At 39.5% G+C, this 19,638-nt stretch overlaps 1 protein-coding gene across 3 annotated transcripts in view; it reads left to right on the forward strand.

Annotated features, from left to right (window-relative positions):
* Nucleotides 1-19,638, forward strand: part of LOC121191646 (copine-9-like) — a 71,018-nt gene that overhangs the window by 25,101 nt on the left and 26,279 nt on the right. The window contains exons 4-7 of one of the 3 annotated variants that reach the window (XM_041052929.1): nt 3,304-3,407; nt 4,244-4,283; nt 4,510-4,512; nt 5,734-5,810. In XM_041052929.1, coding sequence (XP_040908863.1) covers nt 3,304-3,407; nt 4,244-4,283; nt 4,510-4,512; nt 5,734-5,810 — 224 coding nt within the window. Of the gene's footprint in view, nt 1-3,303; nt 3,408-4,243; nt 4,301-4,509; nt 4,513-4,599; nt 4,601-5,359; nt 5,375-5,733; nt 5,811-19,638 lie in introns of all 3 variants that reach the window. The other 2 variants (XM_041052912.1, XM_041052921.1) reach the window with 2 other exon arrangements.

Raw genomic sequence — 19,638 nt, forward strand, 5'->3', positions numbered from 1 at the left:
CAACTTAAGTAGTATTTCATGATAATTTGGATTATGGGGAGAAATAGAGGGAAGAGGGAGGACGTCCACAACTCACATAATTCCTGTAATCATGTAGCAGACACATCACGGCTTACAGAGCATTTAACCTTTAAATTACTGTCACCAGGTTAATGATCAATTTGCATTGATCAGGCCGACTGTCCTACTTCTGATTCCGTGACTATGGAACCAGAACCTTTACTGATCACCTGACAGAGGTAAATATAGGCAGTTTAGCTGATTGGTGATTCCAGATGTTGTGTGAATTCTCAGTTGTTGTTAAATCTATACACTTCTTTCCTAAATCATATCCCAGCCTTATTCTTAATGCCCCAGCCTTACACAGCACTGCAGCCTTGCCAAAACAGAGCAGCTATAACGCCCCATTTCTCATGAACACATGGATCCACAAATGCATCGCAAACATCACTTTCCAAGTATTTTTATGGTGAAACTATTTACATTTGTAAAACCTACATCATTATAATGTGAACTTAGAATACATGTTCACAGATTAAATTGTGCATGTTTACAAATCACTTTATTTTTGTGGGTATGACCTTACATATCACATACAAAACAGCACATGTTTGTGGATGGTGAGATATTTGTGGATCATGGAATATGTTTGTGGATTGTCTTCTGTGGGTTACAAATAATAAAATCCAATAAAAACTTCCATAGAAATAATTCATTTGAATCCCTTTTAAAACAAAAAAAACAGCCTGTGCAAACAGCATTTGTTTTTATCATATCACTATATCCCCAAGGTCCAATATGATGAGTTTTTCTTTTTCTAACGGTTTATGTAAGGTTATTGTTATGTTGTGCCACTTTTCTGCCCATTTACTGTTCCAGCTGCATCAGGCTGTGCACTAAATTGTTTTCTGATCACAAGTGCTTCCATTTTTCCCAGCCAATGGATATGATCCTCCATTTACAGGCTCCCACAAATCATCTGTGGTGGCTGATGGAAGACTGCAGATGGACTACTGTGTCTGTGTGGTCACATGCTCTGAAAGCAGAATAAACACCTGGTCACATAAGCATTTTAAACTCAGGAATTTTGAGCTTATTTTAATGGAACTGGCTGCGATGAGTACACTGTCCGACGGAGGTGAAGTATATCTGAACAAAATTCAAGTTTGTTGAACTCGGACACAGAAATTAGTGACTTTGACGATAAACTTTTATTAAATCTTACAAGATGACCTGGAAATAATCTGATAATTTCCCTCATCAATAAAACTCTTTACTCAATGAAACCATTTACAATCCCCAGAACAGAATTCCAGAGGGAGGTACAGTACAGAGAAGAAAGCCTCTAGAAGTTAACATTTTGTTGAATGTATTCCACTACAGTGCTCTCTGATCTGATTATTTTTCCTGTAAGCATTCAAGGACAATTTTCATGTTTCTTAATCAGCTGTTTACTGTGAATGTTGGGGTCCTACACAAACACATAAACACAATTTTCTGCCAAAGTTAGAACAGTTTCGGTTACCTCACAAAATAGATTTCTGCATTTCTGTTTTAGTCGGAGCACTTCTCACTGCTTCAAAGTGGTTGGGGCTCAGTTGGAAAAATGTGCTGTCAAAAAACATCCATATTTCAAAATATGTTGACAATTGCGGGGTTGTTTTCTTGTGTTACCAGGCTGCTGTCCATCATTCACATTAAACCACACCCACACAGTCCTGAGCTTTTGACTGCTAAACTTTTAACAAAGAATAACTAAGGATGTTTCTTCCTACCTGTAAATGGGATTGTGGCTTGTTTTGTCACGGCTATTTAATGTTAAAGAAAAAAATGTTTTCACAGGCTTTATTTATTAACATTTAAAGAAGGGAAAGCAAAATTATTATCTCTGTGACTCGTTAGCCTTTTGAGTCATTCTGAGCATGTATACATCTTAATCTGGGTTTGATCCAGGTGCTGAGTATACATAAACTCTACCAAGGTCAAGCTGTTGATCATAAACAGAGTGTACGTTCAGGGTCAGTTCGCTCCATTCTGCACAATTACAGCTCATCCACCTACAGTAGTTGAGGCAACAGAGAAAAGCTATCAAACCACTACTGATACTACAATTACCATTCCCACCATACACAGTAAATGTTGTGATGGGACTTGTATTAATGCGGCACAAACATTTCATTTACCCACACACAATGGATGCAAATCTCTTACAAATCAGCGCACAACCACTGTGCACATACACACATGGGAAACAACTGTAAACATAAATCCTTGCACCACTGTTGTTATGATTTAACCGTTTTGCCCTTGAGTACGTTTCTCTGTGAACCAATCCATTTCTGATCCTGAATAAGTTTTCCTTCTCAAAGGTTTACTGAAGAACAGCAAACCAAGGGGGTTGGCTGAGAGATAGTTGAGAGGAACACACCGTATCTGTAATAGACTCATTTTATAGTCCGATACATGTAGAGCCTATACTGAAATCATTGTCTTTCCAAATGCCCTACTAATCCGAAGTCAGTCAAAAACATCTCCACTAGCAACAAAGCAATTCCCTAACGTTCACTCACAGTGCCCCTGTACCTATTAAACAATCACACCTGAGTGAGATTATAAACCAAAGGCCTCCAGCTCAGAAAATACAAAACACTACAAGGAAATATGGTGGAATTTTCCCTTCAGGTCGATACGGGAAGGTAGGTTCTGAGGCCCAATACACTCCCCTGCGAGGCCTTGATAATGGATAGGCTGGGGACGCAGCTGATAGCGTGGATTATGTGCGCTGGGCACTAAAGACATGAGTCGAGGTATTGAGGCTGCAGTGAGGCAGTGCCAAGATCAATAGCTCATTACACAGTGCTGTCGGGCCAGGCCACGGAGGCGAGGCTGGCAGTCCACTGGGGGGATTACTGGTGTGATTGTCAGGGAGATGGAAAGACGGCCTGGCCCAGGAGGGAGGCAGGGACTGGGACCTTACGGGCTCGCAGGGTGGAGTGCTGGCTCTAATGTTGCTCTAATGTAGGAGTCTGATTTCTCTGGGGACGCAAGATTTAGCACATAGCACAATGAAGCTCAGTGTGACACAGTGTGGTGGTGTTTTTGCAAAGGACTTTCGTATTTATGGATTCCAGTTCTGCATGAAATATTACTATTGTAATAGGGGTTGCTGCTGCATCTCATGAATTTAATTCACTTCTTTCTCTGGTGTATTTTCTTAACGTGAGCTTAAATAACATATACTGACTCTCGGATCAGTGCCGATATTACCACCAGCTATCACTTTCTCATGCATCTGTTTTGTAGTTTGGCAGGACAGAGGTAATCGATAACACCCGGAATCCAGATTTCGTCAGGAAGTTCGTTCTGGATTTCTTCTTTGAAGAGAAACAGAATCTAAGGTTTGACGTGTAAGTAGCCTGACACATTCAGTTTTTCTGAATAAATATGAATTCAATTAATTCAAAACTTGGGTACATCCTTCTATGTAAATACTCAAATGTGGATTCAAAGCAACAAACCTAAGGTAGCAAAGCCTTTGATTACATTTGAATAATTTCTCTCTCTACAGGTCTTCAGTTTGGTGAAAAGCTAATTTATCCCCATTAGAATAAATGAACGAGCCAGTTTCTGCTAAAATTAGATGTCCAATTGTGGAAGGAGATTTTTTTTTTTTTTCCAAGGCCTCTTACCAAAACCACTGATTTAAATTAGCGTCTTTATACCCACTTGGCTATTTTAAATGATTCACCTACCTGTTATCCTTAATCAATAGCAGGGAAAGATCACGTGCATGCCTCTGTGGGTTTAATCACGGCACAGAGTTGATCAGAATGTTAACATCAAGATGACTGCACTTTTCAGATGTTCTTTCATTTTTGAGTCATTTTAGTCCGATTGTTCCTTTAAAATAAAATGGGAAAACATATGTAAATAATTGATAACACTGGTTACTACTTCTTCTCCTAAAATGGCAAAGTAACAGAACATTACAGGGATTACATTTCAAATTTCTTACACTCCTTGCCACTAAAAATCATTATATTTTAATATGTTGTTCAGAAATGTGTTACTGCCAAATACAAAAACAAATAAATAAATGAAAAACAAGGAGCCAAAAGTGCTTTTAGAAGTGAACTGCTCCATTGTTTCAAGACTAAAGCCCGTGAATCTGCACGTTATTTAAGTCTCTTCAAATGCAGTCCTGCAAGTTCTTCCATCTTATCACCTGTTTTGTTTCTCGCAGGTACAATGTGGACTCCAGAAGCTGTAACATTTCCAAACACGTAAGTACAGAATGTCAGTTTTGATTCAGAGCTTCTGTCAGGCCTCAAATCTATCACATTGTATTCAGAATTACTCACGCTGTTAAAGCTCATTTACAGTGAATGAGTGCAGCAGCTGATGATGGTTCAACATGAATAAAAGTATTTAGTATTCTGTAAACTCATCTTGTGACAAAGTCTTTTTTTTTTTGTCTTTCCTAACAAAATAAATCACATGGGGGAGCAGAAGGTGAGTGGCTTACATTCAGATTGTGTTGTCCTCATGAATCCTGGTATACTTCATTCATTTCACTTTTTAGTTTCCAGTATACTTCAGTGTCCCCAGAAGAATCTTGTGTTGTTTTTTTGTGTGTGTGTGTTTCATTAACTTTAATTTTATTGTATTTTTTCTCCCATTCTTTCATCTTATCAAGGACAAACACCAACAGCTCCCTTCTGGAAAGCTTCCACCATAGTGTTGTTTCACATTTTGCCATTCTGCATTTTATCATTCGCTCAGGTAAAGCAACTTTCAGAACTCGACTTCAAAGCAAAAGCAGCTGTTGTTGTTTGACACAGTACACTACAGCAGATTGTCAGGACATTTACAGGAGCTACACACATACTCGGTTTGCGGGACTCACACCTACACCTGCTCGCGCCCACGCACGACAAGCATCAGCACGTAGTGCTCTGCCCTTGTTGCTGTGCAGGAGTTTTATCGTGTCCTGTCATCTCTCTGCTTTTTTATGTTACCATATGTTTTTCTCTGTAGTGTGTGGGCTGGGTGTAAAGTCCAAAATCTGTTGTTCAATGAAAAGGCTGAAGACTTGCTTTTCTACTATGAAGACATTTGCCTTATGCACAACTTGACCCTTTTAGATATAATCAGTCGGTCAACAAGCATCCGAATGATACGGCCCACGAGCACGTCCTGGGCTTGACCTACTTCGCTCAGTGCATGCTTATATAAGTGGTAAAATTAAACCATAAATTTAATGTTTAATTTAAAATGACTCTTCAGTGAGGTGAGATTAAACTTTAATGGAACTTCAGTGGCCCTATTGATTTTATAGTCTTTCATAATTGCTATTGAGCCTAATATCACAAGTGTTACTCCTGTTTATTAAAGCACAGGAGGTCTTGAAATGTGTAGAGTAATTAGTTCATTGTCTGTATATGTTAATGAGCTGGTTCTGCTGTGTTAACTTATAAACTCTTGTTGAAAAAACTGAAGAGCTTCTCAAATAAATGGGAATCTGTCAGCACTGAGCACGCTGTGGTGTCTTGGCGATGTGTAAAATTAAGAATGGCACCATGCCTGCAACAAGCAGGGCATTATTATTGAATCTGCAGGTCGTATTTATGGTTCTAATCCATTTGTTAGAGCCAGTTTTGAAACCAGAACTCTCTCTCTCTCTCGGTCCTGTCATGCAATTAATTCTTTCTTTTCTATCTTTTTCCCCCTAAGGACTTTCTGGGCCAGACTTTCTGCACCCTTGGAGAAATCATCGGCTCCACAGGAGGACGGCTGGAAAAGACCCTCTCGTAAGTCTGCCAGCATCCTAGCATCCTGTCTGTTGTATCAGTGAGAAATTACTACAGTTTTTTTGTTCAGGTTTTGAATCACATTTATAATAGGAATTATGCAAATAAATCATTTCCTCAGCTGGGTGGAATGAAATGAGTCCTCCTCTGTCTCTTGTTCCATATTTATTGATGGCTGGTGTGGGAAACAACGCTGTATGAGACATCTCAATAATGTATGTATAAATTCACCCAGTTTAAATAGCCTCATCTTCAGAGTTATATTGTTTGATCAGAGTGTTGCATTACTGCAGATTTAGCTCTCGTTGCTAATGTAGTATTGAGTTTCTGTTGTAGAAAAGTGGCTGAAGCCTGCGCCAGTGTTTGGTTGTGAAAGGCGTCAGTATAACTTTGGATAGTGACAGATTCAGACCCCTTCTTTCATTTTTTCCACATGATTTTTATATTGTAGCCTCATGAATGTGTGAATGTGATGCTGATGCCTGCAAACACACACAAACACAAACAACAGATCTGTATCAAAATGATATGAGACATCCAAACCATAATTTCTGCACAACTCACTGTGCAGTTTGCAGGGTTAAAAGAAGACATACTAAAGACTTAATCAGAAAACTTAACTATCAGACACACACACAAATATTGGCAATATAAAAGAGATTAATAAATTTATGTCCCACCCTTTTTTTTTTTTTTTTTTTTTAATTAAATGGACTTTTAAAGACAGGGACAATTACTCACACTCATCACAAACCTGCCATAAGTTTCATGTGATTAATCATCTTTTCACTGTGTCCATTAATGGAATTCACCTTGAAGAGAGAAATGAGAAAAGTGACACAAGTGAAAGGTTACATACAATAAGACCCCTGTCTGAATGATTTTTATAATGACTCAGTCTGTGATTAATGGGGGACAATGGAGCTTTAAGACACTGACAAGGAAGATTCTCTTACACTGTACAGATAACAGCTGGATCTATCTGTCAAATGTAGGTATGACTGTAGAGAAGCACTCGGAGCATGTGGGAATTTAAATTCACTAAATTTTCATTTAAACGTATGAATGTGAAAGTCAAAACTGGAAATATGTATAAGTTTATGACTCTAAAATCAGCTTTCACTCATAAAGACACCACAAGGAGAGAACAAAGCGCTTTGCTACAGTTATTTCATGACCAATTAAAAAGCCATTAAGCTAAATCTGAACTTTATGTAGTTGCAGTATTCTTTATATTTTCTTGGTGAATGATTTGTTTTTGTTTTGGTTGTTGTTGTTTATCACATTCAAATACTTGAAGTCGGACTTTGAAAGCTAGAAGTTGACTTTTTCTTGTGGAGCTCCAGAATGCATGAACAAACAAACAATGCACACTATGTCAAATATTATTTAAGATCTTTCAATCATCACTAGGAGTCACCGGAAAGACCAGTGTGAGTCATTAAAGGTGCCCTGTGGAGTTTTCTTGTAAACAAAGTCTCTGTTTACATTCAGTTTTCCTTCTTAAAATGCATTGCACGTATCACCTAGCAAACATGTGAAATGCATTTCCTTCCTCGTAAAACATTTTTGAAGCCAGTCTTTTGAAATAATGTGAAGCTGGAGTTGTTCTTACAGGTTGTTAACTTGCTAGCAGTCGTGTTCTTCTCTGCCTTTGCTGGTGCGTTGCTGTGTTCCTTCACAGCTGGCTGGAACGTGTACATGTGTCATTGTACATGTGAATGAGAACAAACAAAAATCTAATTTCTATATAAAATTGTGATCGGTACCCCATTACTTTCCCAGTCTGATTCAAAGAAGGGTCAACATATTGGGCAGTACCAAACAGAAAGGAGAGTAACTCACTGTAACACATGTGAACTCCAGCATGCGCTACAACATTAAAGCGACATTCGTAAATATATTAAATATTGATTAGTGCAGCTTTAAAAGTAAAACTGCACAGAAAAAGAGAGATCTCAATGCATTAAGGCACATTTTGTACCATGCTGAGGGTTTGACGATTTCCCATAATCCCAACAATAACTTTTTATCTTAATTATGCACTAACATGCATCAAAAAATCCTAAAATACCTGAGACAAAAATACCTGGTGGCCTCAATTCCCTTTAAACACAAATGTTTTGATATGCAACTGTCACATTATTCCCTAATGATCTCTCGATACACCTTGTGTCCGTGGCTTTGTCTCAAAAATACCTACTTTACCCTCTTCACCACCACCCTCCCCTCTCCACCACAAGCTGAGCAGTTTGGCTCTTGTCAGCCTGAGAGATTTAGTGAGAAGTAATATGGAAGGAACCGAAAGGAACGGCTATACAAGAAGTGTTTTGGAAAAAAGGGTGAAAATGAAAAGAACAAAACAGCAAGAGGACCAACAGAACGCAATCACTATTCCCCCCATATGGTCAGTGTCTCTGATGGCTGCCTGCAGGGAATAGACAGCTGTCTGGAGCAAAGCCCAGGGGGAGAAACAAGGGAGGATGAAGGGAGAAGGGGGGGGGGGGGGGGGGGGGTAAAGGGGAGATAGAAAGTGAAGGGGTGGGGGGGGGGGGGGTGGTAGGGGTATGTGAAGGGTGACAGACAACTCAGCAGACCAGAGAGAGTGGGAGGAGGGAGGGGAAGAAAGGGAAAGTAATTCACCAAAAGGAAACAAACAAAATATGTTGGGGATATAAGAAATTGAAAAGGTTTAAAGAGAAGAGAAGATGATGAAGTTGATTTGGTGCGATGGAAAAAGGGAGAAATATGCAGGAACGGAAAGTTTCTTGCGAGAAAACTGAGAGACAGAAAGAGACAGATTTATGTTTACTTTCCAAACTGCACAGTCCTCTCTGGATGTGCTGTCATTTAGAGGACTCTGCAATCGTGGAGCAAACTGAGAGACTATGCACACACACACACACACACACACACACACGAAACCTTGGATAAAGACAACATAGACCCTGTATATAAAAAAAACTTCCAAGTGTACATGGTTTATTGATTTTTCTTGTGCATTTGCTGTCATCAAACACACTAACACACACACATACAAAGAGTCCAGAACCTATACAGTTCTGGTAGCCTCCTCTTGTTGGTGGGTGTACATTTTTATAGGTCAACAGTTTTAGAAACGGGCTCCATGCTGCGTGGCGAACTAAGCACTCCTTTCCACTTACCTGTGTGTTGCTATGGTAACCGAGGGGGGCTATTAGCCGAGGCGGTAAAAGTATAACAATGATCCAAAATACACCCTTTTGAAAAAATAAATGGGGAGCTTGGTAGGATGTATTTTATGGACGCCCATACAGTGTGACCACAGACAGCAGAGGTATTTTTAAACTGGAATTGATGTTTGTCTTGAGAAACATAATCTGTGATACATATAAACACATACACACATATACGATGTATGAATTCATCTATAAGGAAGCAAAGCAGTACTGAGCATGAGCTAAAACTTTGAAACTTTACCATATTATCACCACTTACATTTGACAAGCAAGCAAAAAAACAGACAAATCACCTATTTGTAAATGTAATGTGGAAAAATGAGGTCTATCTATTAACAATCCCACACTCCTCCAGTCGCCCAGATGTAGATTGATGAGGTGCATAGTGGACTAAATAAGCTGTCCACACGGCTGGTTGTGTTGGTGGGTTTGTTACGGCAAACCTGCCTGTGTCATGAAATTATACCTGTCTGGATTTCGCTGCGAGACATCGGTCAGTCTGTCAGTGTGGTGTGTCAGAGGGCAGGGTGTGTAATTGGGGGCAGTTAGTTTGATGCCTTCTGCTCTGTGGCTGACGTCACCCAGACAAAGACCAATACAGGCGCAAAGTGCCACAAACTTTTGGCTAATGTAATAAATTGTCAGCCAAAACAAAACAACATATTTTCTGCTCTGAGAGAAGTAGCGAACCGCGGCAGATTGCAGGCAGTATAATGTTACTGTTACTGAGCTGCTGAGGGTGGAGGAGGCATTTGCAGATGGTGTCTTATACTGCTGCAACACAAGCATGATAACACAGACAGACAGACAGATACAAACACAAAAGCCCTAATGGTTTTATTGAAGAGAAATGGCTATTCCATTGTAATAAAGAGTTATTCAGGGCGGGGCAGTGTAATGATGCATGCTATGTCAACTGTCAGAAATTTTGCCACATCTCATTAATATTTGTTGGTGTACGAGGCTGTTGTGAACAAGGCTGTCAGTAGGTTGGTCCATCACTTTGGTCGAGACTATAGACAACAGCTGTTTGATGGATTGCCATGAAATGTGGTACATTCATGGTGCTGAGAGGATAAATCCTAATGGTCTGTGGTGATCCTCTGACTTTTCCTGTGGTGTTTCCACCTATCCAGGGAAATATCTCAAAATCCATGGGATGGATTTAATTCTCTTCTAGTACGATTTTGCGTTTGACATTTGTGGTTTGGAGTGAAATATTTCAACAGCTACTGGATGAACTGAGATGAAATATGGTACAGACGAGGTACCTTCAAAACTATCACTGTCAGTTGAAGCTCATGTTTACTGCTAATGAGCAAATGTTAAGCTGTGTTAGCATTTGGCTCATGCTTTAGAGCTCTCAGCAAGGCTGTAGAGTCTTAGACTTATGTTGTTGATTTGCTGGTTTAGTTAAAACAGACATTCTTGTTCAGTTATTTTATTATTGAATAGTTTCTCAACTGATTTCCAGAGAAGATGCTGTTCACAAAATACAATATTGCACTTAAATGTCACGTATATAATATATATATATGAGGATTTACATCCATTGCTCACCCCTAGAGCTCTCAGGGACGATAATAGACTAATCTTGTTACTTTAGAGAACTTAACTGGCAATTGCCAGACCCAGACAAGGGCATGTGCTCACTCATGCAAGATAGATGTATTCTACTTGCTTCATCTGTAAAAATGAGCAAACCATGAGGGCTGATTTCATGCCCAAGAAGCTGCTAAGTAACAGTGCTATTGATTTTTGCAAAGAATTGAGTGCTCTTAACAGCTACAAAAAATTTGTACCATGCACTGTAGATGGAATCTCCAGAACAGACAACACTGAGTTATTGAGTCAGGGTGACAGCATTATAGTACCTTATTCAACTGTGTCCAAAGTGATTTTTTATAAGGCCGACAGTATTGGGAGTAATAATTCAATGTGATTATGTCACATGAGGTGTAGAAAGCTATAAACAAGCTGTCTGATAACAAATCAAGTGGTTCAGATCATATTTCTGCTGAACATCTTAAACATGCCAGAGTGAGGGCAGCTCCTCTTCTTGCTGTTTGTTTTACTGGTTTCATGATTCATGGCTTGTTACCAGACTCAGTGCTGTCTGTTCTGTTAATGCCTTTCATTAAGGACAAAGCTGGTAAATTAGGCAGCCTAGATAATTAGCTTTAGCCAGCACGCTGTCAAAAGTAGATTAAATGAGTTTATTAACTCCACAGATAACCTGTTTGGTTTTAAAGCTGCACATGCCACTGACTTGTGTATATATGCCTCAGAGGAAATTGTAAACAAATATAAAACAAGGTAAATTAAGGTAGAACTCATCAGTTCTTATGTGTTTTTTTGATGTTTCCCAAGCCTTTCATTGTGTTAATTATAGAAAGTTGTTTGCTAAGTAGGGTCGTGAAGGGGTGCCCAGAAACACAGTGAGAATTCTGACTTACTGGTATACCCATCAGACTGTTCAGGGAAAATGGGGCGATAGTGTCTCAGCCCCATTTGATGATCACAATGATGCCACACAAGGGGGTCTGTCCCCAGTTCCTTTTAATCTTTATCCTAGTGCACGTATAGATGGAGTGAGGATGTCTCTGTTCAGAGCATATCATACAGCACTCTTCAATTAGCTTATGCTAGGTGTTTTTGGACCACACCTCTCTGGGGACTCTGTGGGAGGAACTGCCCGCTGAGGAGCTCCCCTGAGAACTACATACCTTCAAGGGCTTTTTGCTGTTTGCATTCGCTCTGCCAATAGAAACGCTGAAGTGACGTAACCAGGCTGGCGTTTGATATAACAACATCACCTCTGCGCGACATACAACAACAATCGCTTCTGTGACAACAAAAACCAGAAGGAGGACGCCGTGGTCGGAGCATAGTCATGGGTTTCATGATAATAACGGAGACAGAAAAGAGACTTGCAAATTTAGATTATGTGGTTGAAAGAGAGGCAACTAAGAGGCGAAAACTCTTCTTTTGGCTGAGGGAAGAACACAGCAGTGCAGATCGGTAACTAACTTATTGCAACGTTTTATTTCATGTAAACAAAATATTTCAGGAGAAATACAACATTGTAAAGTGGGCAAACTGAAGGAAAATACAAAAACGCACTGTTTGTGTTTCAGATGTTGCTGTGTGTTACCGTGCAACGCTGTTCACCATCCCTTAGGGTCCAGAAGAGAGTGGACGACTGATGTAAAAGTGCTGTTTCTGGTTTTAGCGACAACCAGGGGATAAAAAATTTCTGAACGTCCACAGAAACATTTCAGTGTATCTGTTGCTGTCTGAATTCTGGGTTGGAGAAAGTGGATACTAATTATCGCTTATCTGTGCCACTCCAAAAGAAGAGCTGATGTTATGTTGTGGAAACTCGCTTTCAACGCAGAGTGCAGGAGTGTTGCACATCTGTTTGGAGATGACATTTCAACTGCCTGTGATTGCTTGAAAAAGGTGTACTCCTCTGTATAGGAAATCATATTGACCGAAATTATACAGATGTCAAACACAGAGAAGGTTTAAGAATTGGCCACCATGTGTAGGAGCTATTGATGGCTCACACATCCTATTTTGGCTTCCCAGGAATTGTAGGGGTTGTATTCAACTCCTGTCTGCAGGCGGGTGTTGAAGGAAAGAGGTTTGTTTTGTAGCGTTTACGGTTGGAAACCTGACAGTTTGCACGATGAAAAGTTCTCCATCTGTTTGTATTATGGTCACATGCTGTATACTGATTCATACCTGCACTAATAACTCCAGTAAATCCTTTTTCCTTACAAACCTCTTTTTGTTTGTTTGCTCTTTGAACTATGGTCATGTAAAATGACAACTTGCCACTCTGAGCCTCCTGCTTCCATTGTTTTTGAGCATGAACTACTCTGCCAGAGTATGTGTTGTATATAGCAACCCATGCTGTGCTCTTATATAAGTTATAAAATGTCATATTACATTTCTGCTAACTATTTTCTTTATACGTTGCTATGTATACGAGGAGCTGCTGATCGTCTGCAGAAGTCTGGCCAGAAAACACCTGTTGATACCATGAGGATATTACCAAGGAAACTAAGCTGATGTAGTGCAAGTGAAATGTTTGTGGCTGCAGAAGTCAATACTTTACAAACTGTTCCAAAAAATTTCATGGGCTACTAATCCCATGTCTACAAACATTTGTACAGTTGTCTCTTTGTAGGATTTTTTTTTTTTTTTTTTTTGTATGTAATTTATTCCATTTTTTCCATACCATGTCTTATGCTTTATCTGGACCCAGAGTCTGTAGTAAAATTTGATTGATTGATTGGTTGGTTGGTTGGTTGGTTGGTTGATTGATTGATTGATTGATTGATTGATTGATTGATTGATTGATTGATTGATTGATTGATTGATTGATTGATTGTCACTCTCCACTGCCTCACATTAAGCTGGCACTTTAAACAGTTGACAGCTAGCGGTTTAAGCTAAAGCAGGGTGTGTTGATCGCTAATGAGCACTCAGTTAGTTTTATTACGATGATTTAGCTGGTGTCAGTTATCATTAGGTTTGGCAGATACACAGTGACTCCACCTAGTAACACTGGCTTCAAGTCTGAGTAGTAATACAGTTTTTTGCTCTAAGATTCCAATCTGTCTCTGACCCTCACACACACACACACACACACACACACACACACACACACACACACACACACACACACACACACACACACACATCAGTGTCATTTTCTGTCCCCTGTGGTCTGTGTCCTACAGAACCGTCACCTGCCATCTGGTGTGGCTGCTCAGGTCTAGTCTAGCCTGCTCTGCTGTAACACACACAAAGACAGAACACACTGCTGCTGCTTTTCTTCTTCTGTAGGGAATGTTAAACCTTATCAGGCCAAAAATCTAATATGTGACGTTTAATCTCGCCTCTGCTGCAAATATGATTATAGTTATACTTTCCTCAGTGAAGTTTCTAAACTTCCACTGCACCTTTCTGAGTTCAGTCTTGGTGAATACCACCCTGAAGCACTGATTCTTACTGTGTGTGAAAGCGTAAAAAATATTTATATATATCTAAAAGGAAAGTCTTTGTTTTTATCAGTTCCAATTTTCCAATGAAAACTTGGGCTTCACAGCAGATGAATCAAAACAGATTTACAACAGTGCATCTTCCAACTGGCAAGAATTAGTTGTTACTTTATCTTGTAAAACAAAGACATGTTGGCAAACGGCTCCGTTTGAGCAAGCAGAAATTAGCTTTGAGATAGTTTCATGCTTTCCTGCTTTGAGTGTCTTGGCAAATAATGTGACAGTGTTGTTCTGTTATAGTCACGGATACAGACAACACCTCTAATCTGTGAGCAGCACCACTTGTTGAAGCAACAAAGGATTTGCAGTAGGGTGATACAGTTTTTGGATAAGATCAGCAGTGAGTGATGAGACAGTTTCTGCAAACAGAGCTGCACAAACATGTTGATGATCTCATACATTTGGCTGTTTTCATTCAGAATTAGGTTTTATCATTTTTTCAGTGTGGATTTTTTTGATGTTTTCATGTGATAGATCTTATGGACTACTCTCCATGTGTTATTCTATCAGGTACTTTTTTGTTGTTAATCTTTGTTCAGGTGTGACTGAACAATAGCAAATTATTATTTTTATATTTTCTTGTTTTGCTCTTTCTACATTTAAATCATAAAACCAAAATAAAACTCAAAAGCACAAAGGAACATAGAAAATAATGATAGAACCAGGAATAGTAGGCTAAAACCATGTCAGTGATTGTGAACTAAAGAAAAAATATAAAAATACAAAAATATATTTTTTTCTTTGTAAAAATTCCCCACTGACAACACTGATGCAGTAGCACCAGGAGGCCTTGACCTGATATGCCATAAATATCATATTGGCCCCAACATAAGACGCTGAAAAAGAATATCTGTTGTTAAATACTTAAACATCTAGTCCTTAAATACAATATGGCTCCTGCTTTTTAAAAGTGGAATTTCCCATTTTCGAATATTCAGGCCAATACAGTGATAGCATGTGGCGAATACTGCATGTTAAGGCTGATATGTTTTTGACTTGTTTTTTTTTTTTTGCTGTACAACCTGACCAGTCATGCAGGAGAGCAACATCATCCCTCTGTTAGCCTGCATTTGGCGTTTTGTATATTTAGAAGTTGTGCTGTACACAACTGTGTGCTTGTATGTGTGTGTCTGCACCAACTGAACACACTGAAAAGGGGCCAGGGAGGCCACACAGTCCATCACATGTTCTCTTGTCTTATATCACCCAGATTCATCCAGTATGTGCAAAGTAAGTCCCGTAAGTTAGGGACTTACGTAAGTTAAAAAGCGTCTGTCAGGATATAAAACATTAAATCTTACACATGTGCTCTGCAGATGAATCCATGATGTGCGTCTCAACAGATATCCAGTGTGACATGCAGAAGGTAACTCAGGGATGTCACACACGGTGATGTATCCCCCTTTGGCTTTTCTGTCACAGCTTGTTCCAGCTTGTTTGTGTGTTTGGTCCTGTCCAGGCAGCTGATCAGCTGAATCTATGTGTGGGGCGACAGGTGTGATGTTTACTTAGATGCAGGCTGGCAGATTCTATGGACACATCTGCATTCATTTATCATCATATAGTTAAGACTGGTGCAACACCATTCATGTCATGTAATAAAAGTAATAGTATATAGTAATAGTAGTAACAACAGCTATAATAGTAATAATAATATTCCTTAAAATAAAATAAACAGTGAAACTATCTAGAAAAACTGTGGATCATAGTTTTCTTTCTCGTTTTAGTAAATGCTACAAAGGCTATTAAAAGATATTATAGGTCATTTATAGATATATAGGGTTGGGTATTAAGATTTGTATTTCATAAGGACAAGGGATTTGTTACTATAGTTATGAATTCTCTTAGTCATGTTTTACAAATCTGCAATGTTCTTTTTCACTGCAAAACCGATGTACTTAAATCCAATAACAGAACACAGCTGATTTATTTGCCTACCTGACCATTAAACGTTGTGATGAATCAGAAGATAATGTGTGTGAAAAATGTTAAGCAGACTGCCTATAATCTTGGCACAGTATTTGAAGCAGGTCTGTTGTTCAGTCAGGCTTCTTTTCAACTCAAGTAAATTTCTAAATTGATGTCTTGTCTCCTGTTGATCTGCAAAAAGTTGTACATGATGTAATTTCCCTCACCCTGTTATCAGTCAGTGCTCCCTGTACTGCCTCCAACTGGTGCTGCTGCCAAAACCATAACACCAAGAGATATGAACACCCCACATCACCCCTGTGTTAACCAGTGTACATAACTGTCAATGTTCTTTTGATTCATAAAAAAAACATTAAATGGCCTTGCTCCAAAATACAGCAAATCATTTATTTACTGCCTACATATGTGACTGTGCATCACTAACCTAGGCTCTGCTGTTATTCCAAAGACTTTCCGTGAACTAATCCCTGAAATCACATCCTGTATTGTTTGGTCAGAATTAAAAATGTGCGCAGTGAGCCTTCCATCTTTGATAATCCCAGAGTCAGAGTCAGAGTCTGGCCTGAGCCACTGACTGTGTTGGGTAGATTCCCAGAAAAAAAAAATGAAAAAAAAGAAAGAAAACAGGCTGCATACACTCATGGATGGCACTCTGTGAACTTTTCAAATGACAGCTACGACCTCAAGGTTAACCTGCGTTCTGTCAGGAGACCATACCTCATGTCACTTCATTAATAGCAGATGGCAGCTTATGAAATAGCTCACAGCTGCCTCACTTTGATGGTATTTTGCGTAGGTACTGTGGATGATTTTGCAAAAATGCCACATCAACACACATAGACTGTATCGTTTCTGTGGGATCATATAATTCCATCTTACAGCGATGTAAACACCACACTGAAGTCTCAAAAGCAGAGGTCTAATGGAGCTCTCTGTGGCCTCAGATGCATCTCATGATGAGCAACAGAACAGGATAAAGACTAGTAATATCTAGCGGAGGAACAGCATGTCATTAATATTCTGTAGTCAGTGAGCAGTCAAGGCTCGGACAGATACTCCAGAGTCTAGGCAGTTCTTGTATCCAGTGGGCTAGCTGGCGGGTGTGCAGTTGGACACACTGTGTAGATAGATTCATAAATAATTCTCTCCCTGTCGCTGCCTGCTGCAGCTGGTGGGCAGCATGAGTGAGAGAATCCATCGACTTTGAAACTACGTCACTGAAGGCTGTGGATGCATGAGAGTGGCTAACACATACTCTCTTTGGATTTCCCTTTATTTTCATCATACTTTGGTTCCTCTCTCCCTCTTTTCTCTGTGTGCTTAACTCAGTTTTTCATACATGATCACTTTGTGTTTCTTTTCTTTTAAACCTTCTGTCAGTTGTCTCGTTCCGTCTTCTTCTTCTTTACTATCAAAGCTAAATAAATCTGTGTCAGGGGTCCTTTGATGGGGCCTTTGTTCTTTATTCTGCTTTATCGTGACACTGAACTGGGACACAGCTGAAATATTCAGGGTCAGTGGACAGCAGCTTTGCCTCTTGGCTTTGCCTCAGGCCCCCTGTTTCCAAATATTTTAATTTGGGCACCACTTCAACCCAAGGCGGCAGATGAAAACACAACACAGTCAGTCTTCAGAAAAGCACATGGAGGGCAGCTATAAAAGAATAATAACTAATAATGAAAATTGCAAAAGCGACTTATTCATTCTTACTTTCATACACAAAACATTCAAACTGAGCTGAACTGAGTCAGAAATGAAAATTTGCATAGCATCTTCAGCACCATTGTTATTACCACATAATGTACGCTTCAGACGTGTGTGCGTATGCGTGTTTAAGAAGGAGCGGGATTTTTTTTTTTTTTAAAAAGCAGTCTTGATATCAAGGTCCACACACATTGCGGCCGTGCCATACAGTGTGATGTAGCTGCCACTGGAGCTGTCAGCTATGGAAACAATGGCTGTCTCTCATGCTTTTCAAAAGCACAATTGGCTCTAGCTGTTCAATGCTCTTTGAGCTTCAGACTGAAGTTTGAATCCAGACATTGAACCCACTGAATGAAACCAATGCTGATGGAAAGCAAAGGAGTTCAGTGACATGAACCACTGTGTTAGTCTATCTGTGGAAATAAAATTGTCCAGAACTGTATCCGAGCGACCGTCCTCATGAAACTGCAGAGTTGGTCATTGCTCGACTGTTGAGGTTAGTTATCGGAGAATGAGGTAATACTCTGGATACAGTGCATTTTATCAGGAAATACTGACTATCAATAAAATGCTAATTATCTGACATAAATATGTAATTACAGGCTAAGAAGACAAGGGGAATTACACTGTAGAGTCTTGATATCAAGGTCCAGTTGGTATCAAGGTATAATGTACCATAAGATTAATACCTGGTAATGAAAAAAAAACTGAGAAATTCACTATAACTTTTTATTTCAAGGAACTTGAATATTATTTAAAAAAAAAAAAAAAAAACATTAACATTAACATGTAACTGTGGCAGCAGCAAAAGTTTGAAACTTTATCTGAGGTGGTTCATCTTGTACATTGGGTAATGTGTCTTTGTGCTGTTCTGGGAGCTTTTCCTTGAAACACTTTTACATTCATTTAATTGTAAATGAAGAAACTGGCAAGTTCATAGCACCAATCCTGATCATACAGAGACAGTAAATAGACTTTGTTGCAGCTCCTGTTGTACAGGAGACCAAAGAAATGTTTTGATTAATTTCAGAAATGTCCTGTGTCCCTGTTTGATAGCTGTGTTTCCTCCAGGGTTAAGCTGATGTATAAACTCACCCAAGCTGAAGGTCATCGTCAACAACATGGACGACTGAGGCTGCTGACTGTTTGACTGCACCTGGATAACTTGGACAGAGCCAGGCTCAAACTGTCATCAGGTCAGCTGACGTACAGCACAGTGTGTTATTTGGGCAGTAAGATGTTAGTTACCTTGGTTCTGTGTGGATCTTAATTGATCTGAAGTGAAACAATGACTGAGATTAAAGCACCAACTGAGCACTTTGTGTTCACATCCACACCAAGTGAACAGAGAAGCAGCTGCAGCCTCCTGCCAAAGTTAGGACAGAGCAGGAAGATGATCATCTTAAACTACAGCCAGTGATGCAGCCAGGGAGTTTGTTATGGTCCAGCAGTGGGATGGTCTGGACCAACAAAGACAGTCACCTGACCTCAGTCCAGCTGAGCAGGTGTGTCACTCACTGAAAATCAGACCAAAGGCAAAAGGTCAGTTTGCAGTTGAGGCCTGGCAGAGCATCAGAAGGGGAGACACCACATGTCCTCTGATGTCTGTGGATCATAGACTTCAGACAGTCAGTCAATGAGAAGATCTGACCCCAAATATCAGACTACCAAACTAATTTGTCTCAACTGATCAAATGACCTTTGGTCCACTAAAGTCGGAGAACTGACTAAATTGATCCAGTTTTAGCAGCGTGTAGTAGACTGTCCTTAATAAACCTTTGCTGATGAAATGTTAGCATCACATGTGCAGCTCTATTTGAAATAGATAACATGTTAAGATTTTTTCATTGAGTCTGACCTTCCAGGTCCATAGACAGGCTCTCTACACATTGTTCATTTTTGGCA

Source organism: Toxotes jaculatrix, chromosome 2 (assembly GCF_017976425.1).
Source record: "Toxotes jaculatrix isolate fToxJac2 chromosome 2, fToxJac2.pri, whole genome shotgun sequence".
In the NCBI taxonomy this organism is placed as follows: domain Eukaryota; kingdom Metazoa; phylum Chordata; class Actinopteri; family Toxotidae; genus Toxotes; species Toxotes jaculatrix.